The sequence below is a fragment of the Lepidochelys olivacea genome, assembly GCF_965140295.1.
Source record: "Lepidochelys olivacea isolate rLepOli2 genome assembly, chromosome: 2".
Taxonomy (NCBI): domain Eukaryota; kingdom Metazoa; phylum Chordata; order Testudines; family Cheloniidae; genus Lepidochelys; species Lepidochelys olivacea.
In genome coordinates, this window is record NC_140412.1 from 206,159,016 (window position 1) to 206,176,813 (window position 17,798).

Here is a 17,798-nt window from a genome sequence, read left to right on the forward strand (position 1 = left end):
GCCGTGTTGCCACCTCCGAGACATGGAAAAAACAGACACAGTCCTCCCCCCTAGAGGGATCTCATCAGTCTGACCCTCCTCTTCTCCCCTCAGGTGCCCCCACACCAGTATCCTAACCCTGTCTGCTCCCCTCATACAGGAAGTGGTGCAGGTGGAGAACTAAAGGCAGTTCAAGGCCTCTTTGCCTCTTACCTTTTCCCAGGAGCCTCAGTCCTCAAGGGAGCCCCCTTCCAGGAGCCCCTGCTCCCCTCATCCCAGTCCCTGCTCCTGACCCTTCTCTGCTGGTGAGCCTCAGGTCTGTCCCTCTTCCCGATCCCCAGTGCTGAGAGGAGCTACTGCAGCTTCAGCTGAGAGCCTGGCCTGCAGAGTGGGACCCAGGTGCTGTGCCAGTATGCACCCTTCTTAGTCACATGGCATGTGCGTGCCAGAAGTTACACGCTGCATGGACACTGTCACACGTGTTTATTGCAGTTTACAGAGAGAACATCAGTGCCAGTGGAAAAAGGGGCACATTTTCACCAGCAGCTGGCAGGACACTACAAAAACAGGCCAGGCTGGTTAAAAACAGGCAGGTGGCAACCCTACCATGGTACCTAGAAAGAGGAATTCCTTCTTGACTCAGGTGGGTATTCGGGTTGGGCTGGGTACTTTCACTCTGATTCTGAAATGCATTCTTGATCTAATTCCCACAGCAATTCAGGGTAGAGTTGTTGTTAAACAAGTGAACAGTACAGCAAAAACATATCTGCGGCCTTTTATACTACACAGTTCCTAGGCAGCCTGTGACAGAGAGCTGGGCAACAGCATCTGTACCAGCACCCTGATCACTGGATCACTAATATCACCACCCCAGAGTACATCTGAGGGGCAAAGCTGTGCCTCACTGACAGATTGGGGATGAGAAGGAGAGAGCTGTTAGGCTGATTAACCCCACTAGCCCAGAAAGTAGAAAAGCCTCAGGAAGGAAGTGCTCAGTAGGGGGAGCCAGGAGAGATCTTTCAGGGGAAAGATACCATCTGTCTCCGCCCCTTGGCTAAGTGAGCTAAGGACTGTATGCTGTTGTAAATACAGAGCTGCACAAGTTTGTCAAGATGGTGGGAAAGAATATTGTAAATCAATTGCACAAGCTGTTTGACCAGAAGAAGCTCTGATAGGTTTGTGGCTAGAAAAGAGACAGGAGAAGGCTGACACACAGCTGTGGATGTCAGAGTGGCACTAAGCACTCCTGTACTTACACACTGCTGTAATAGTCTTTGTACAAAATATGCCTTGTGAGGTATCATTTGAAAACTAATAACTCCCTGATCATTCATCTTCTTGTGTGATGTATGCATACCACGTCTGTTAAGAGTTCTGAACATCTCTCACAGGCTTGGCCTTTAGGGCTTTTCTGTTTTAAATTAACAGGATTTAAAGACGTCTGGAAAATGGATTAGTTTAATGCACTTAGAGTTCACACACAGATATATACAAAGAAAAATAAAGGAAAACAAATCTAATATGTAGATAACTTGTGTTCAAAATGTGCCCATCCTCTCTCTTTCAGTAGACATTGTACAAATCAAAATGCAGGTGGAAAGCACATTCAATGTACACTTTACTGACAAAATGGTTTATTGGGTCTGTTAGTCTAACACCAACAGACCCTGGTCGTCAGTGGGTGGGATCGAACCTGGGACCTCTGGAGCTTAGTGCCTGAGCCTTTACTGCATGAGCTAAAAGCTATATGGCTGTTAGCTAAGGCTGTAGAGCAAACTCATTAATCTCTCTGTAAGTGGTCTCGGTGCCACGAGATAGCACAGGGTGCCACACTCAGAAGGCGTGTCGGTTACATACTTCCCCTAGCTGAGGAAACACGTCCCAAGCTTCACAGACTTCCCAGTTGAAATCCCAGACGAGCCCCCACTTGAAATGCTGACAGAACCTGGTCATCGGCAGGCGGGATCGAACCTGGGACTTCTGGAGCAAAATACATGAGCTTCTATTGCATGAACTAAAAGCCAGATGGCACTTAGCCAAGGCTGTAGAGCAGACTCATTAATCCCTAAGTGGTCTCAGTGCCACTAGATGGGACAGAACACCACACCCAGGAGGTATGTGGGTTACATTAGGACATCAGGACTATATCACTTTATTGTGCTGACCTAAACAGAACCTGAATCAGCATGGCCAGGCCAAGGTGCTTTCTCCTTCACCTTGACCTTCCTCTACGATAGTAAAGGGGAGATAGGGACTACTATTAATTTTAACTTGCAGCTATGTCTAGAAACAGAATTTTCTAGCACTAACTGCACTTGATGATAGGGACTTGCTTTTTGTAAGACCCACGTATTCCACAAGACCCTTAAATGTCAATGGACCCGGTTCTCACTGCCCTGCACCTTGTGTAATCATTCACACAGTGCACCGCAGGTGTAAAACACTACCAAATCAGAATGGTAGTATTTTGTATACTCTTTACAGAATTGTAAATGACTACACAATTGGAAAGCAGTGGAGTGCAGGAGCTTAGCAAGAGTCAGAAATAGATAGAAGATTTATATGGGTACGGAGAACATCTAGCATTACAACAATAAAAAAACCTAAAACACATGATTTGGAAGCATATACATACTCCACCCTCGAGGTCACAAGTCAACTTCTAATTAATGAGGATCAAGAAGAAACTTTGCTTATGTTTTCTGGATCAGAAAGAAGGCCCTGAGTCAGTCTCTATAGAAAAAACCCTTTCTTTGCCTGTTGGTCTCCGGAAACTCAAGTTTAAACCAATATATGCTAGCCTCCCCAAGGGTAGAGGTGTTTACAACCTGAGTGATTCTCCTTAATCACTACTCACAGCTCTTAGTTCCAGTCAGAGCGGTGGCAACCTCCCCCCTGGAGTTGCATACAATCCTTGGCACACAGCAATATATAAACTTAACACAATATGGTCCCCAAAGATACTGCATGTGGATGCAATATCCCATCACAGTAGCTATGGTGGGAAACTGAAAGAAGCATAGACAAGACTTTAACTGTCTGCAGCTGGACCCCAGCACTCATTTCCATCATCACTCCTACCACCGCCACCACCACACACCAATCCAGTTAGTGAAATCACTTTAGCTTGGACTTTAGTCCTCGTCGTCTCCCCCACCCGCCGGGGTGGTGGGGCTCAGGCTTTGGTTCCCCTCTAATGAGGTCATGTAGTAATTTTTGTTGTCAGAAGGGGGTCCCAGTGCAATGAAGTTTGAGAACCCCGATGTAAATCCATGTTTAGTTAACCGAACAGAAGTTATATGGTTTTTTCAGAAGTGCCGAGCCGCTTTTATTTACTGAGGTGCCTAACTTTCTGGCATCCAAATTTGATCAGGCTGGTGTACACTTTTGAGTCAAGTTCTCTTTCTACAGAGCAGGCTTTCAAACCATTTCAGACACATAATCACACAGGGCACCAAGGTGGGTAGCAATGTGAACTCTGCAGTATGGTCAATCTGAAGTCCTCCAAAAACATGAGTCAGCCTGCCTCCCACTCCCCCCCCCCCCCCAAAAAAAAAAAATCACAAGATTGGCTTAAACATCTCATGATTTTTAAAAATAATAAATATTAAAGTTTTTATATTTTCCTTTTGATTTCACATTATCAAGCTTTTCGCCACACCTATGAGGGCTAGCATTGCCCCCCCCCCGTAAAAGCTGAGATTCTCATGTAATGACATAATTCCAGGAGATGAGACTTTAAGAAAAATGCCAAATATCACAAGACTCAAAATAAAGTCATGAGAGTTGGCCACATTGACTCTGTATTTGTCTAGCACCTAGGGCTCCTGGTCCATAATGAGGGTTCCTCTGTACTACAGTAATACAAGTAAATAATAACTGCATCTCTGACCTCCTACAGGCATCATAATTTAATCTAGGCCTGCTCTAAAGAAACTATATGATTCACCTTGTCTGGCTACCTCCGCAAACACATTTCAAAGGTTTTAAATGACCTTTTGTATCCATGAAAAACTCTAATCAGTTTAAGACTAGGAAAAAATGAACATCTTTTCAGTTTCTTGTAACATCACATTCCAGCAATGTACAGAAGTTTAAGTCACGGCATTGTGTGGGTTTTTTTTTTAAAACTGAAAGGTTGTAAGAATAGTACTAATTGACTGAAATCTATTGCAAATTCCACCAGTCACAATTTGCACCTGAGTATGTGTATGTATCGCAGATGGCCTATTGGTATTTCAGTGAGTTACACTCAGCAAAGTCATGCACAAGTCATATGGATGAAAAACTTACGGCCATTCTAGTTTGGAATGTTTTCTACTAAAGTCAGATGTTAAGCACAATGGAGATTACTATAAAAACAGCCTTGCACAGAACACAACTGCTTAAATGAAGTGTGCTTCCTACCAACAAAGTCAGCATGATCCTAGTTAACACACCATTAGAGTATTATCATCTACAGATATATGCAGTACATGTCCTTGTACCAGTCCAGACAGAAATAAATTGAGCAATGTTATCTTGGCATGGTTTTATCTTCGTATTCATATTGCCCCACTGAAGCTACAAATACAGAAGGTTATATATAAAGATTACAGTTTCATGTGGCTTGAGCTGTAACAGTTCAACATGACTACAAAAGTACCATTCCTTTCAAGCCAGCCTCTTCCACTATTTAAAAAAAAAAAATCAAATAATTAGATATCCACAAATACCCCGATTATTTGAGCAGTTACAGCCTGTATGGTGACAACACTGTCTACAAGAAGATCATCTCCAACTACACTTGTATTAGACAGCACAATGGGCTACATACTCAAGACACACAGAGAGCAAGTTTTCTTTATTACCCAAGGCGAGGCAAATTGAAATCCACACACAAGCAGCCAGGGGGAAAAAAGCAAGATAACCCCTGTCACGGTTCCTCCCCCACTCTGAACTCTAGGGTACAGATGTGGGGACCTGCATGAAAAACCTCCTCAGCTTATCTTTACCAGCTTAGGTCAAAACTTCCCCAAGGTACAAAATATTACACCCGTTATCCTTGGACTGGCCGCTACCACCACCAAACTAATACTGGTTACTGGGGAAGAGCTGTTTGGACGCGTCCTTCCCCCCAAAATACTTCCCAAAACCTTGCACCCCACTTCCTGGACAAGGTTTGGTAAAAAGCCTCACCAATTTGCCTAGGTGACTACAGACCCAGACCCTTGGATCTTAAGAACAATGAACAATCCTCCCAACACTTGCACCCCCCCTTTCCTGGGAAATGTTGGATAAAAAGCCTCACCAATTTGCATAGGTGACCACAGACCCAAACCCTTGGATCTGAGAACAATGAAAAAGCATTCAGTGTTTTACAAGAAGACTTTTAATAAAAAATAGAAGTAAATAGAAATAAAGAAATCCCCCCTGTAAAATCAGGATGGTAGATATCTTACAGGGTAATTAGATTCAAAAACATAGAGAACCCCTCTAGGCAAAACCTTAAGTTACAAAAAAGATACACAGACAGAAATAGTTATTCTATTCAGCACAATTCTTTTCTCAGCCATTTAAAGAAATCATAATCTAACACATACCTAGCTAGATTACTTACTAAAAGTTCTAAGACTCCATTCCTGTTCTGTCCCTGGCCAAGACGACTACAGACAGACACAGACCCTTTGTTTCTCTCCCTCCTCCCAGCTTTTGAAAGTATCTTGTCTCCTCATTGGTCATTTTGGTCAGGTGCCAGCGAGGTTACCTTTAGCTTCTTAACCCTTTACAGGTGAGAGGAGCTTTCCCCTGGCCAGGAGGGATTTCAAAGGAGTTTACCCTTCCCTTTATATTTATGACACGCCCCCCAAATCTCAGCTAGGGTGAAACACTGGCTGGGATTTCTTCCTGGAGCTCTAGGAAAACAGAGTTAATAAGACACATGCATCTCTAAATATACTACCAAGTACATAAAGACTAACAATATTTTCCACATCTCAAGGACGATTTTAACCAGTTGATTCTGGGAAACTTTCACGGGAGAGTGCATCAGCCACTTTGTTAGAAGCTCCTGAGATGTGTTGGATGTCGAAATCAAAATCTTGGAGAGCTAAACTCCACCGAAGAAGTTTTTTGTTAGTTTCCTTGACGGTGTGAAGCCACTTTAGTGCAGCATGGTCGGTTTGCAGGTGGAAACGCCGTCCCCAAACATATGGGCGTAGCTTTTCCAGAGCGTAGACAATGGCGTAACATTCTTTTTCAGTGACTGACCAGTTGCTTTCCCTCTCAGACAGTTTTTTGCTGAGAAACACTACAGGGTGGAATTCTTGATCAGGTCCTTTCTGCATTAAAACTGCTCCCACACCACGCTCGGATGCATCTGTGGTTACTAGGAACGGTTTGTCAAAGTCTGGGGCCCTTAGTACAGGGTCAGACATGAGTGTCGCTTTAAGCTTGTTAAAGGCCTTCTGACACTTTCCGGTCCACTGAACAGCATTTGGCTGTTTCTTTTTGGTTAGGTCTGTCAGTGGGGCAGCGATTTGGCTGTAGTGCGGTACAAATCGTCTGTAATAACCGGCCAAGCCTAAGAAGGATTGAACCTGTTTCTTTGACTTTGGGACAGGCCACTTTTGGATAGCATCCACTTTGGCCTGTAGGGGGCTGATAGTTCCTTGACCCACCTGGTGTCCAAGGTAAGTCACTCTGTTTAGGCCTATTTGACACTTCTTAGCCTTAACAGTTAGTCCTGCCTCCCTTATGCGCTCAAGGACTTTGTGTAGATGTTCCAGGTGGTCTGCCCAGGAATCCGAAAATATGGCCACATCGTCAAGGTAGGCGACTGCATATTCTCCTAATCCCCTCACCCCATTTTTTAAGATACCCCATATGAAGCTAAAAATATTGAGATTATATTGAGACCTTTTTTTTTTAAATTAAGGTTCTCATCACCACTTTTACAGAGAGAGATGACCCAGCAACAGAATGGGCCAAACTCCAAATTCAGACTCTAATCTGAATGATAATATGCAGGGATACCATAAAAAGATAAGACTGGGGGTGCAGTATTGCCAACTCCAAGCTTTTAAAAAAAAATCTATTAATTAGACCTCAAAATCATGAGATTAAAAAAAATATATTTAGAAGCTCTTTTTGCTTGCCTTCTGAGCTTTTAGAGTACACTCTGTTTGTGTTTTCAAGCTTTCCACTACAGCAATAAGGGCTCAAAATTTCCCTTTAAGTGAAAGCTGAGATTCTCAGGTTATCAGTTGTCCCCAGGAGCAGCTTTAAGAAAACCACCAAATATCGCAAGATTCTTGATGAAGTAACAGGAGTTGGCACTACTGGCACTGGTGAGTGGTCTAAAAAGAAAAAAAAAAGGGGGAGAGGGGTTCTTTAGTCTGTTGGTTCAAGGAATCCTGCCTCTAGAGTTAATAAAGAAAGCACTGGAAAACCCAACAGGAATGCTTAGCTCCTCATGCCAAATGGTCCAGGTCTTCCAGCAATCCAGCCTGGCTCTCTGCAGCTATTAAAGCCAAACAAATTCAAGCTGCATTTAATGTAAGAAACCTATTTTTACATATGCCCAAATACTGCAGTATTTGGGAAATCTTATGATTCTGGAGTCTATTTAAAGGCTTGATAAAAATATGGAGCAAAAATAGATATTTCGGGAGTAAAAACTGACTGACAGTTCAAGGTCTACAGACTAGGAAGTTAAAAGGCTGCAATAGAATCTGGACTGCCTACTGATAACGTGCTCCACTGCGTTGTGAGAGATTCACATTTGACTTGCAGCCCTAGTTCCTTATCCCGCTATTCTGCGGGATCTGCATTCACTTCAAAGTTGGGTAGAAAGTGACTGCGCAGTGCATCACTTCATAAAGAACCTCTTCATTCCGATGAGCAGCAGCATTTACTGCCTCCAAAAATCACCTCAAACTGGAAGGAGAGTAATTTTTTCTGCTTATATTCTTAAGATCTGAGAGTCATACTGAAGACAATTCTAGCTACTACAGAATAAAAAGATATATACAACCCCTTGAAAAGAGATTTCTAACCAAAGCTGGTATTAGATCACTCCTTCTAGAAGTTAGAAGAGACACAGAAGTCAAAGTCTATTTGAAACACAGCCAAGATCTGACATTGCTCAAAAGTATTGTGATCTTTCACCTCTACATCTGGGAGAGTCTCTTAACAGAACTAGTTAACAGAACACTAAGAAATATTCATAAGTTACATGAATCATGTACCTGACTTAAGAGTATTCAAAGATATATCCAAAATGCATGAGGCAATAAATTCCCATGCCATTCAACCAAGTTATTCTACATGTATTATTTCCATTTCTAAACATTAGCAGTACAAAAATGTCATAACAGCAAAACAACTCCCACACAACTTCAGAGATAACACTGTCGTTTTCCAATTTTCTTAAGCGGGCTTACAAGGTTCTCTCTGACAAAAAAATATAGCAACTGCACGAAAGAGAAGAGGGGAAAAGTCCCCCAGTGCAGAGATCATCTGATGTTTTCCCTAACATTGGAAATTCTATCTCTGTGTAAATTATGCATTTATCACACTGCTACATAGAGAGGAATTGTTCCTCTGCGGTTTTTAATGCAAGAATAGAAAGTTAGTACAATAGCCAACTGAAGAAACCAGTAGATTGCCATATGTTCAGCAGCTATTGTAATTTTCCCTTAATTCTATTTCATTAAATAAGAATTCAGGAACAGTTATGATTAATCCATATGATAATTTACCTTTAGCATTATTTCAAGTTTTACATTGTACTAACTCAATGCTTTCCTGAAGCAAGAACATTTTTCACCTTTGGTTTTAACATAACAATGGGACATATACTCCTGGTGTAATTCTGTTGGTTTTAAATTATTTGAACCATCGTGTCTTTTTGGTTCATTTCTGCCCCGACACTTCATTATACAGAACAAAATAATTCTGAAGAGAGGCAGAAATATTTTCTTTAACTTCAGAAATGTCTGAATCATTAAGCAAACATCTACTGTGAGGATCTAGTACATACAATACACTTCCTAAGATATCAACATTTTAATAGATGTTGATTGAACATAATATCAGAAATGCATGCTTGTAGACACATGCAGCAGATCAGTAAACAGACTACTGCACTTTAAAACAAATAGCAGGTTACCAAAACACCTACTCTCATTCTTCTCTTCAGGGCCAGCTCTAGGTTTTTTGCCGCCCCAAGCAAAAAAAATCCCCCCCCCCTTTTTTTTTTTTTTTACACTCAAAGTCATATGGATGAAAAACTTACGGGGAGAACTCTTACACACTTTTGCACTTTGCAATTTTTTTTGTTTTGGGAGGTTTTTTGACTGTTTAAAATTTTTTAAAAAATGAAAACAGAGAATTTGTAGTTTGTGAAATAAAACTGTTTCCTACTAGTGTACTCATTTAATTTTAACAAAATCACAATTACAAACAATTTGGGTTCAACTATACACTGTAATGAAAAACGTTACTGTCTTCCGGTGCATCCAGTTTCTCCTAAATTAAAAGAATTTACATGAACTGAATTTTTCTGTTTTTTTTTTTTTTTTTAATACTTGCGTAGTCTTAGTAATCCAGTGAAATCTAAATGTTTTGCAATGGTACTTTCAATTGAAATTAATGCGAGTCCTGACAAATGATTGAGAGACATGGTGGACCTCAAATAATTTAGTAATTTCAGTTTTGAGAAACTGCGCTCACCAGAAGCCACTGATATTGGTAATGTTAAAAGAATGCGTAATGCTATAGCAGTGTTTGGAGTGAAAAAATCATTTCTTGCTATAAATTCTAATACTTTTAGAGGAGAAGTTTTAGGACTATTAGCTCAGATAAAGCTATTAATTCATCATACAATTCTACTCCATCAGTGTCAGCAACGTTATCAGTACTGAGCACTAAGTGTAGGTCTTGGCAGTGCTTCACGAGGTCTTCTTTGGAAAACTGATTTTTAATATTTCCAATATCGTATAAAAATTCAAAAGTTTCACAATGACCATGCAACTGATAAAATCTTTCTTCAATGGAAGTTATAGCTACATCCAGAATACATTCAATAGAAACATTCAACTTTAAACAATTCTTTTGGATTGAGAATAGGATCATCATGAGCCTCATAACAAAACTGTTGTGTTTTTTCCATTAGAAAATAATTGTATTATTTCATTTTATCATTTCATTATTTTTACCCAAATAATGGGTGTGCATCTCTCCAAGTTTCACTCTTCATACATGCTCAGCCATAACACTATCAAATTTTGCCAATAACTCAACGAATTTCAAGAAATTTCAATTGTTATTCTCATATAAAATATCCGAGGATCCACAGAATGTGAGGCACTGTTCGGCTAGGAAATTAATGATTGCCAGTAAACGTTTCAACACAGCTTGCCAAAGTAGAATTTCTGAATTTAGTAGACTTTGCTGTACCGCATCCAATTTGTCCATGAGCATAAATGATTTTTTGATGTTTCACGTTCTTTCAAATGCTGATGCAAAATTCGCCAGTCATTAAAACCTGCAGTGGCCAGAAGAATATCTGAGTTACAGAACAGTTTGCAGCAAAAACAAAAAACCCTACATTGTTGGTCTGTGAATACACACACCACGATCGATTAATTTGTTCCCCATTTTTCATTTTCTTCTTCATACTGGATGGCATAAATAGACAATTCGATTCATTAAATGGATATTCAAATGTAGGATCTAGTTTTGAAGGATCTTTTTTCACAATAATCATTAGCATTGCATCAGTAATTATTGTTGGCCATGTACTTGGATCCGATCTTATGTAGGTCTCTCCACCTTCCAATAATTGTTCTTCAGTTTTAGATTTGGATAACAGTTCTTCGTTTCTGGACTCTTCAAGTGAAGTAGTTAATCTTTGGATGGATTGTGATTGTTCATCTTTATCAGTTAGTGAAGATAATCTTTGGTCGGATTGTTGTTCATCTTTATCAGTTGATAAAGAATCTTTGGTTTGATTGGTCTTCATCAGTTGATGAATAATCACATTCAATGCGTTGCTTAGAGTTTTCTCCTTGATTGTCGACTTTTTAAAAATACTTATTTGAAGTACGAGATAGTTTTTCTAATCCTTTTTGCCGTTTCTCTCTTTGTTGCCGGTAGGCAGCACCAGAAAGTTGTTTTCGTCCTGGCATTTTAGCCATATAATCACTGATGCAACATGGAAATTGGCACGAATGGCGCTGATAGGGCAGCACAGTACACACAAGTAATCGTGATTTCTGATTTAATCAATCGTTAACGTTTACACATTTACGCATGTTCACATTATGAGTGACCATGTCACGACGTGACATGATATTTTTCACGTCACGTTCCTATCGCACTACTGGAGATTTTTTTGATCTTCATGTATTTTTTTTTTCGTACATTGGTGGATTTAAAAAACAAAAGGGATGGCCAGAATGCCGCCCCTGGAAATGTGCCGTCCCAAGAATGTGCTTGCTTTGCTGGTACCTAGAGCCAGTCCTGCTTCTCTTGAGAGCTTAAGCAATGACATCTTTGTAATCCTTCTAGTACCAGACCAGTGCCTGTTTTTAACATCATCATGGGCTGTTATAGGAACCTGTTCCCCTACCAAATAAAAAAAACATACACTTCAAAAAAAAAAAAAGAGCCCAGGAAAACAGAAAGATTAGAAAGTTTAAATGAAACAAACTCCTTCAGTTTTATTGGACTATGAGGACAAACTCCTCAATTGCCCCTTTTCCATCAGGAGGACCCAGATTTAAGACTCTATAAGCCACTGCCTAAACCTATCATTTTTTTTCTTCCTACAACTCCTCCTCTGTTTTATCTATGACCCCTGAAGGCAGGCACACAAAGTGATGCTCAATTACTCCCACTAGTTATATTTACATTTTGTATCAGCCACCTACGGTGCCACATAAATATCTAACAAATAGCACCTACACCTCTTGCTGCATGTATACTCCCACATTCCCTCTCAAAAATTCATCTGAAAGCCTTGTTTTATTACATGCTCAAGCAGCCAGGAGTTTTTCAGCTGTTGGGCACAGGTGGTTCCTAACATGCCTTGAATTCTGTCTTTGTATCATTTCAACATTTTTTGTGACTGCTTGCATGATAGAATTACAAAAGAAATGGGAAAAAAACATGTCAGCTACGAAATAAGTAGAACACAGTTCTATAATTAAAGCATTCACATCAGACTATCTCCAAGCTCAAGAGATTTAAAAACCAGTATAAACCAAACTAATTTGCATCTGACTCAAGGAAGGCATTAAAATTGCAAAGGACTCAAGAGCAAACAGCAGTTTGGGGTTTGGAGAAAAGAAAAGATGCAAAATCATTGAGGACTGTGGCTTAACGAGGGATCCAGAGTTATCTTAGATGAGATGTTGATAAAATATGCAGGCAAGTAGGTAATGTAATGGAGGATTCTCTGCTCCTTGAAGTCTTTAAACCACGATTTGAGGACTCAATAGCTCAGACATAGGTGAGAGGTTTTTCACAGGAGGGGGTGGGTGAGATTCTGTGGCCTGCGTTGCGCAGGAGGTCGGACTCGATCTTAATGGTCCCTTCTGACCTTAATATCTATGAATCTATGTATTATTTCACTTACCCTGGGGAGTGGAAGTTGTTAACTTCTCATGTGGCCAGGGTAACCCAATATTCTCCAAAGTATTAGTGACATTTAATAAAATTGATGCAGCGTGGTCTTGATCCATGATTATTCTAACCACGTTGCACATGTAAGTACTTCTTGACCATGTCACACAAACATAAGGCGGCAGGTGTGCCACAAGGGTCAAAAAGCCTGACAGATATGAACTGAAGGGCCACATCTCAATCCATTAATGGCAAAGCCAAAGGGAGACAGAAAAAAAGAAAGGAGACTGCTGGGAAGTAGAAATGAGAAGCTCCACCAAACCGAACCTAACAACCTTGCTCTGTTTCAGCTGTTTTCTTTTATTTTTTTCTTAAAACTTAGTTCCATCTCAGTCCTCCTCTCCGTTTTTACACTCTTTCCTTGTGTTCAATCTTTTTGTCCCCACTCCCCTTACATCAACAGTCTCCTACTCTACCAGCCTCAACTCTTTGCCCCCTTAATTCTTCAGCATCCTTCTTTTCCCTTTGTTAGACTTCGCCTGGCCTGAATCACCTACTTCGTTCTGTCACAACGACAAAAACAAAGTGGGAAGTAATTGACTGGTTCTTCTTTAACAAATGTCATCTGATCTGTGTAAGTGCAAGGACTCACTCTCTGCAGGTTCACCTGAATTAACTAGTAGCAAAGCCAGATGTCAGATCACACCTGCATAGCAACATTTCACAAGTGTTATTTGATCCCCTAAGAAAAGCTGTGCTATCTTCTAGATAAAATACCAAGATAAGCTCCCACACAAGATAAGAGATCTTTCAGGATAATTTTTTTCATAAAATACCCCATCATATAGGTTTTCCCCTTATTCTGAAGGCCAATCTGACAAGCTCCCCTTAGTTATAGCAAAGATGAAAACTGAAGAGGTCCATGTATCAGTATCCAGGACTCTTAAAAATAATATAATTTCATATCCCATATAATTGCATGCTTGAAAATGCAGGGTATTTAAATACTAAATGGAGGCCTTGTGTCTTGTCTACACACAGAAGTTGCAGCAGTGCAACACTTGTGCATGAAGACTCTTGTATCAGTTTAAACCGGGCTTATGTCTGTCCACATACAAAACTTGTGCTGGTTTAACTGAATCGGTATAAAAATTACCCCTTTACTTACGTGTGTGTGTAGACTCAACTGTGTGCATTGACTAGGCAAAGCTTGTTTGTTTCAATGGTACTTTTATATTACTGCCTATCATTTTTATATTTCCATTCTCCAACAATAAATTCAGCAGCTGTAGCAACAGCTGGGCAGTTTTAGCAGCTGTAGGATACAGATGCCAAATTCTAGACAATATCTTCCTAGCAAAAGAATCTAGGGTCTGTAGCTACTTGTTATGGATTCCCCAATTAACACCTTTAGCCAGATGCACAGTTGTAACAGGGGTCTGACCTATGTCAGCATTTTGCTTCTGTAGCACTAACTAGACACTGAGGGCCTCTTAAAAATGGTCTTCCCTCTGATTCAACTTTAGCAGAGAAGATTCCTTTCACTGTTATGCGAGAATAACATTCGGCAGAATCGTCTTACTAATTCTTTATGAAGGATCCATTTGCTCCCTTTAAATTATGCACTTGCACTGGAAGATTTTCCAAATTCCAGCTGACAGGGTAATGTACTGAGTATGCTTTATAAATTAGAAATACATTTTGTAATTCATTAAAATGAAATGATGGGAAGATGTCAGCATTCTCTGGCAACAGAAGGAGAGCAAAATTCAAGGTAAAACGTAACCACTTTGGAGGCAGAGTATGAACTGACTGAAGCCAGCTGCTGCATATTCTAAAAGCTCCTTATGTCTGGGATATTTCCATTTTCCCCCCAACAGATATAGTGCCATGTGTGACAAATAATGGGAGGCAGTAACCAGACCTACTGCAGAAAACAGTAGCAACACATTTAGTTGGGCCTCCGCTACGCAGCCTTCCAGAAGGGATTTGCAATTACCACAAGAAGGGGGGGAGGGAGAGAGAGATATTTACACCAAAGAAGAATTAGGCCAGTTACCAGTCTGCCCGAGAACATGATTAGTTCTAGAGGAATAACTCTGAGGTAGACTGTGGAGAATGTTGGGTCATTAAGGTGCCATCTAGTCCCTAAAAACCTGCCACATAGTTGCCTCCAACTGGTCTAGAGAGGTAACCTTGTAACTGAAGTGGTGGACACTTTGGGGCAGATTCTAAAAAGTGTGACGTGGCTGCTTTCCACTGTGCCACCAGTGTAAACTGGCCCTAAAACCAGTATAACTAGTCAAAGGATCATCCCAGTGCAGGAATGAATTTACATGGAACTGATCTAGAGGCTCTTATCCCACAATCCCTTCCTGCTGATGGTGTACCAGGGAAAAAGTGGCATGACCAGGACACCCCTTTGTTATGCTGGTTTTGGCTAGGTTCTCAGCCACCTGGGGCCATTTATAGTTGGTGTAAGGTAGAATAGCCTGACAACAGCACTAACTCTGCTGGGAAACTGGCCCTGCACAGACTGTAACAGGATCTGGGAGTGCAATGTTGAGCTTGAAGCCACTTTTGCACACATATACACACTTCCTACATTTGGGACATAGTTGAGGATCTGCCCCTTTGTATATCATGGCAAAATTTTTCAAACTGGATGCCTAAAGTTAGGTGCCTAAAGTCAAGAGACAGGTACCTGCAGCTTCTATTGACTTCCATAGCAGTTGTGGGCATTAAACTGCTCTGAAAATCAGGCCACTTATTTCGGCATCTAACTGGATTTGTGAGACAAACATCAGGAACACAGATGTGAAAACTCCAGTCAATATGCCTGAAGATCAAAATTAAACCAGAGAAACCAGAATTCCTCAACCTGTATGTTTTCAGGCCACGCACTATTCTCTTTCCTTCCCCCTTCACCACCTTGCACTTTTTTGATAGTTTTGCAGGATGGTTCAGTTTTAATTCTTTAAAACTTGGAATGGCAAATAAAGAAGTTGCAAGGTAATATCTCCCTAGGAGAGGACAAAGTTGGAACATAATCAAATATAAAACTGATAGACTCCTTCACAACATAGGCATGGATGTAAGAGCAGGAAAGAGAAGTTCAAGGGTCTGAAGTATGTATTTATATCAGCACCACAAGGCATAAAAGAAAGCAAGCTCTATTTTTGAAAGAGTTGGGCACTTATTTCTACAGCGATAGAAAACTAATGCATGCTGCAAGGAGTATAGCCGTGGCAGAGAAAGTGTATGAGGAAATCAGAGGTGCTTGGCCTTGAATATGGGTATTCATTATTTTCTCTACAGTCATAGCTTCAAGGCTGAAACACCCCATAAACAAGTGACTGCAACACATTAAAAAGGGCCTGAAGAAGCATCCCCAAGGATCAGCATAACCAAAGTACAATAAGAATCTGGAATTCCAGCCAGGGCATCAGCCACTCACTGCAAGGGCACATGCACTAGTTGGTGACATGCAACCAGGTGATCTGTTACATACAGTAGCTATACGTGTGAACATGATAAAAGCATCATAGGTGTTTTTCTTCCTAGGGATACACCACAAGGAAAAACACTAAAATCTCTAATACAAGCTATTAGAAATGAAAGAAGAAATCAACACTTCCCACATGCACATTTTCAGACTAAAATCAAGCTCTCTGTGTTTTGGGGGGTACTTATGAGTGCTAAACTTGCGTGCGCACAAACATACACATACAAAACCACACACACACACACACCCCAGCCTAGGTTTTTGTTCAAAACACCTGACCCAAAATACTTTGCAGGCTTTGCCCCTGCTATTATCACAAAAATCTGTGATAAAATTTACCCTGCTACACTAATCAAAATAAAAAGCAGATCTTACCAGAGGTAATGAAGATAGCAATGGTGGAGGTGCTGGGGGTGGTCCTCCAGAAGCTGGAAGAGGTGGTGGTGGAGGAGGAGGCGGCGGGGGTGGCACAGGCATCTGTCAAGTTTCTAGCTTCACTCCGCTATGAAAGATTCCAGTTGAACTCCAAGTCCTGAGGCGGGAAGAAAATGTCATTACATACTGCAAACAGAAGAACAGTCCCAGCCAAATTGCTAGCTCTCAGCAAACTGAAGATTTTTGTACCCTACAGCCTCTAGTACTACAGTATGAACAGCCCTCATTAGATGAATGTTATCTTCAGATATCTGTAAAGAGCCAGCTGACATAGCTGGACAGCTTCCATGAATTCTAAATGTACAGATGCCAACCTGTTCAACTTCAGCTATGAGATTAATCCAGCTCATAACTTGAAATGCAATTATGCTAAAAAGAACAAATTACAATAAGACAAATCTTGAACCCCTTATTACGACGAAACTCCATTTTAAGGAGAGTTTTGTATTTCTATAGATAGATAAAGAACTTTGTAAGGATTTTTGGATTAGGTCCAATAAAACAAACAAAAACATACATGACTGAATAATAAACAAAGAAACAATTTTCCAGAATAGAGTTTCATTAGGTGCACTACTACTTCCAAGGAACAGCCCTCCAAGCACTAGAAATTTCAGGTGTTAGTCAGATATGTATAGCATCACTGTCATTTTTTAATTTTAAATTTATTTTCAGAATTTTTTAGTAATATACCAAATCAAGGGGGAAAAAAAAGGGTATTTTCAATTTTCCAATAAAAGGATGAGGGTAATAATTTACAAATAGAGAACTGCAGATGCTGGAGGCCTGCAAAGATTGGGAAAATAATTTTAAAATACATTATTTTTAATAATTTAACTCTGAGGTAAATTGCTTAGATTTTAAATAATCACAGAATTTGAATATATGTTATATAGGTCAAGTTTAGTATTATGGTTTTGGGTGATTGGTTCATGGGTCTAGGGGTTTTTTTAAGTATGGCACTCTCCACAGTATTTCACCGATGCTCATGAAATACAATTGCCAGATTTTCCCTATCATTTGCTAAGAAGAATGGATCAATGTGTGCTAAAATTCCTAGCTGGATTTAGTTGAGTGATGGCTATGACGGGTCTCAGGGTGCCCACGACTGAGAGCCACCTTATTACCATCTTGCCTCCAGCGTGAAGGAAACTTGCTTGTGCTTATATTGGTTTCAGCTCCCTGACCCTACCAGCGTGTTATCCACTTAAGCACTCTCCTCTGGGAATGCTAGCCCTTACTTTGCTTTTCAGTTTAATAAGTGCATCTC

At 40.5% G+C, this 17,798-nt stretch overlaps 1 protein-coding gene across 5 annotated transcripts in view; it reads right to left on the reverse strand.

The window, feature by feature from the left end:
* The window catches only part of WIPF3 (WAS/WASL interacting protein family member 3), a 59,326-nt gene that overhangs the window by 18,733 nt on the left and 22,795 nt on the right, over positions 1-17,798 (reverse strand). For all 5 annotated transcript variants that reach the window (XM_084618793.1, XM_084618794.1, XM_084618796.1 and 2 more), the window contains exon 2: positions 16,469-16,625. In XM_084618793.1, the coding sequence (XP_084474919.1) occupies positions 16,469-16,570 (102 nt within the window). In that variant the 5' untranslated portion in view covers positions 16,571-16,625. The remainder of the gene's footprint in view (positions 1-16,468; positions 16,626-17,798) is intronic.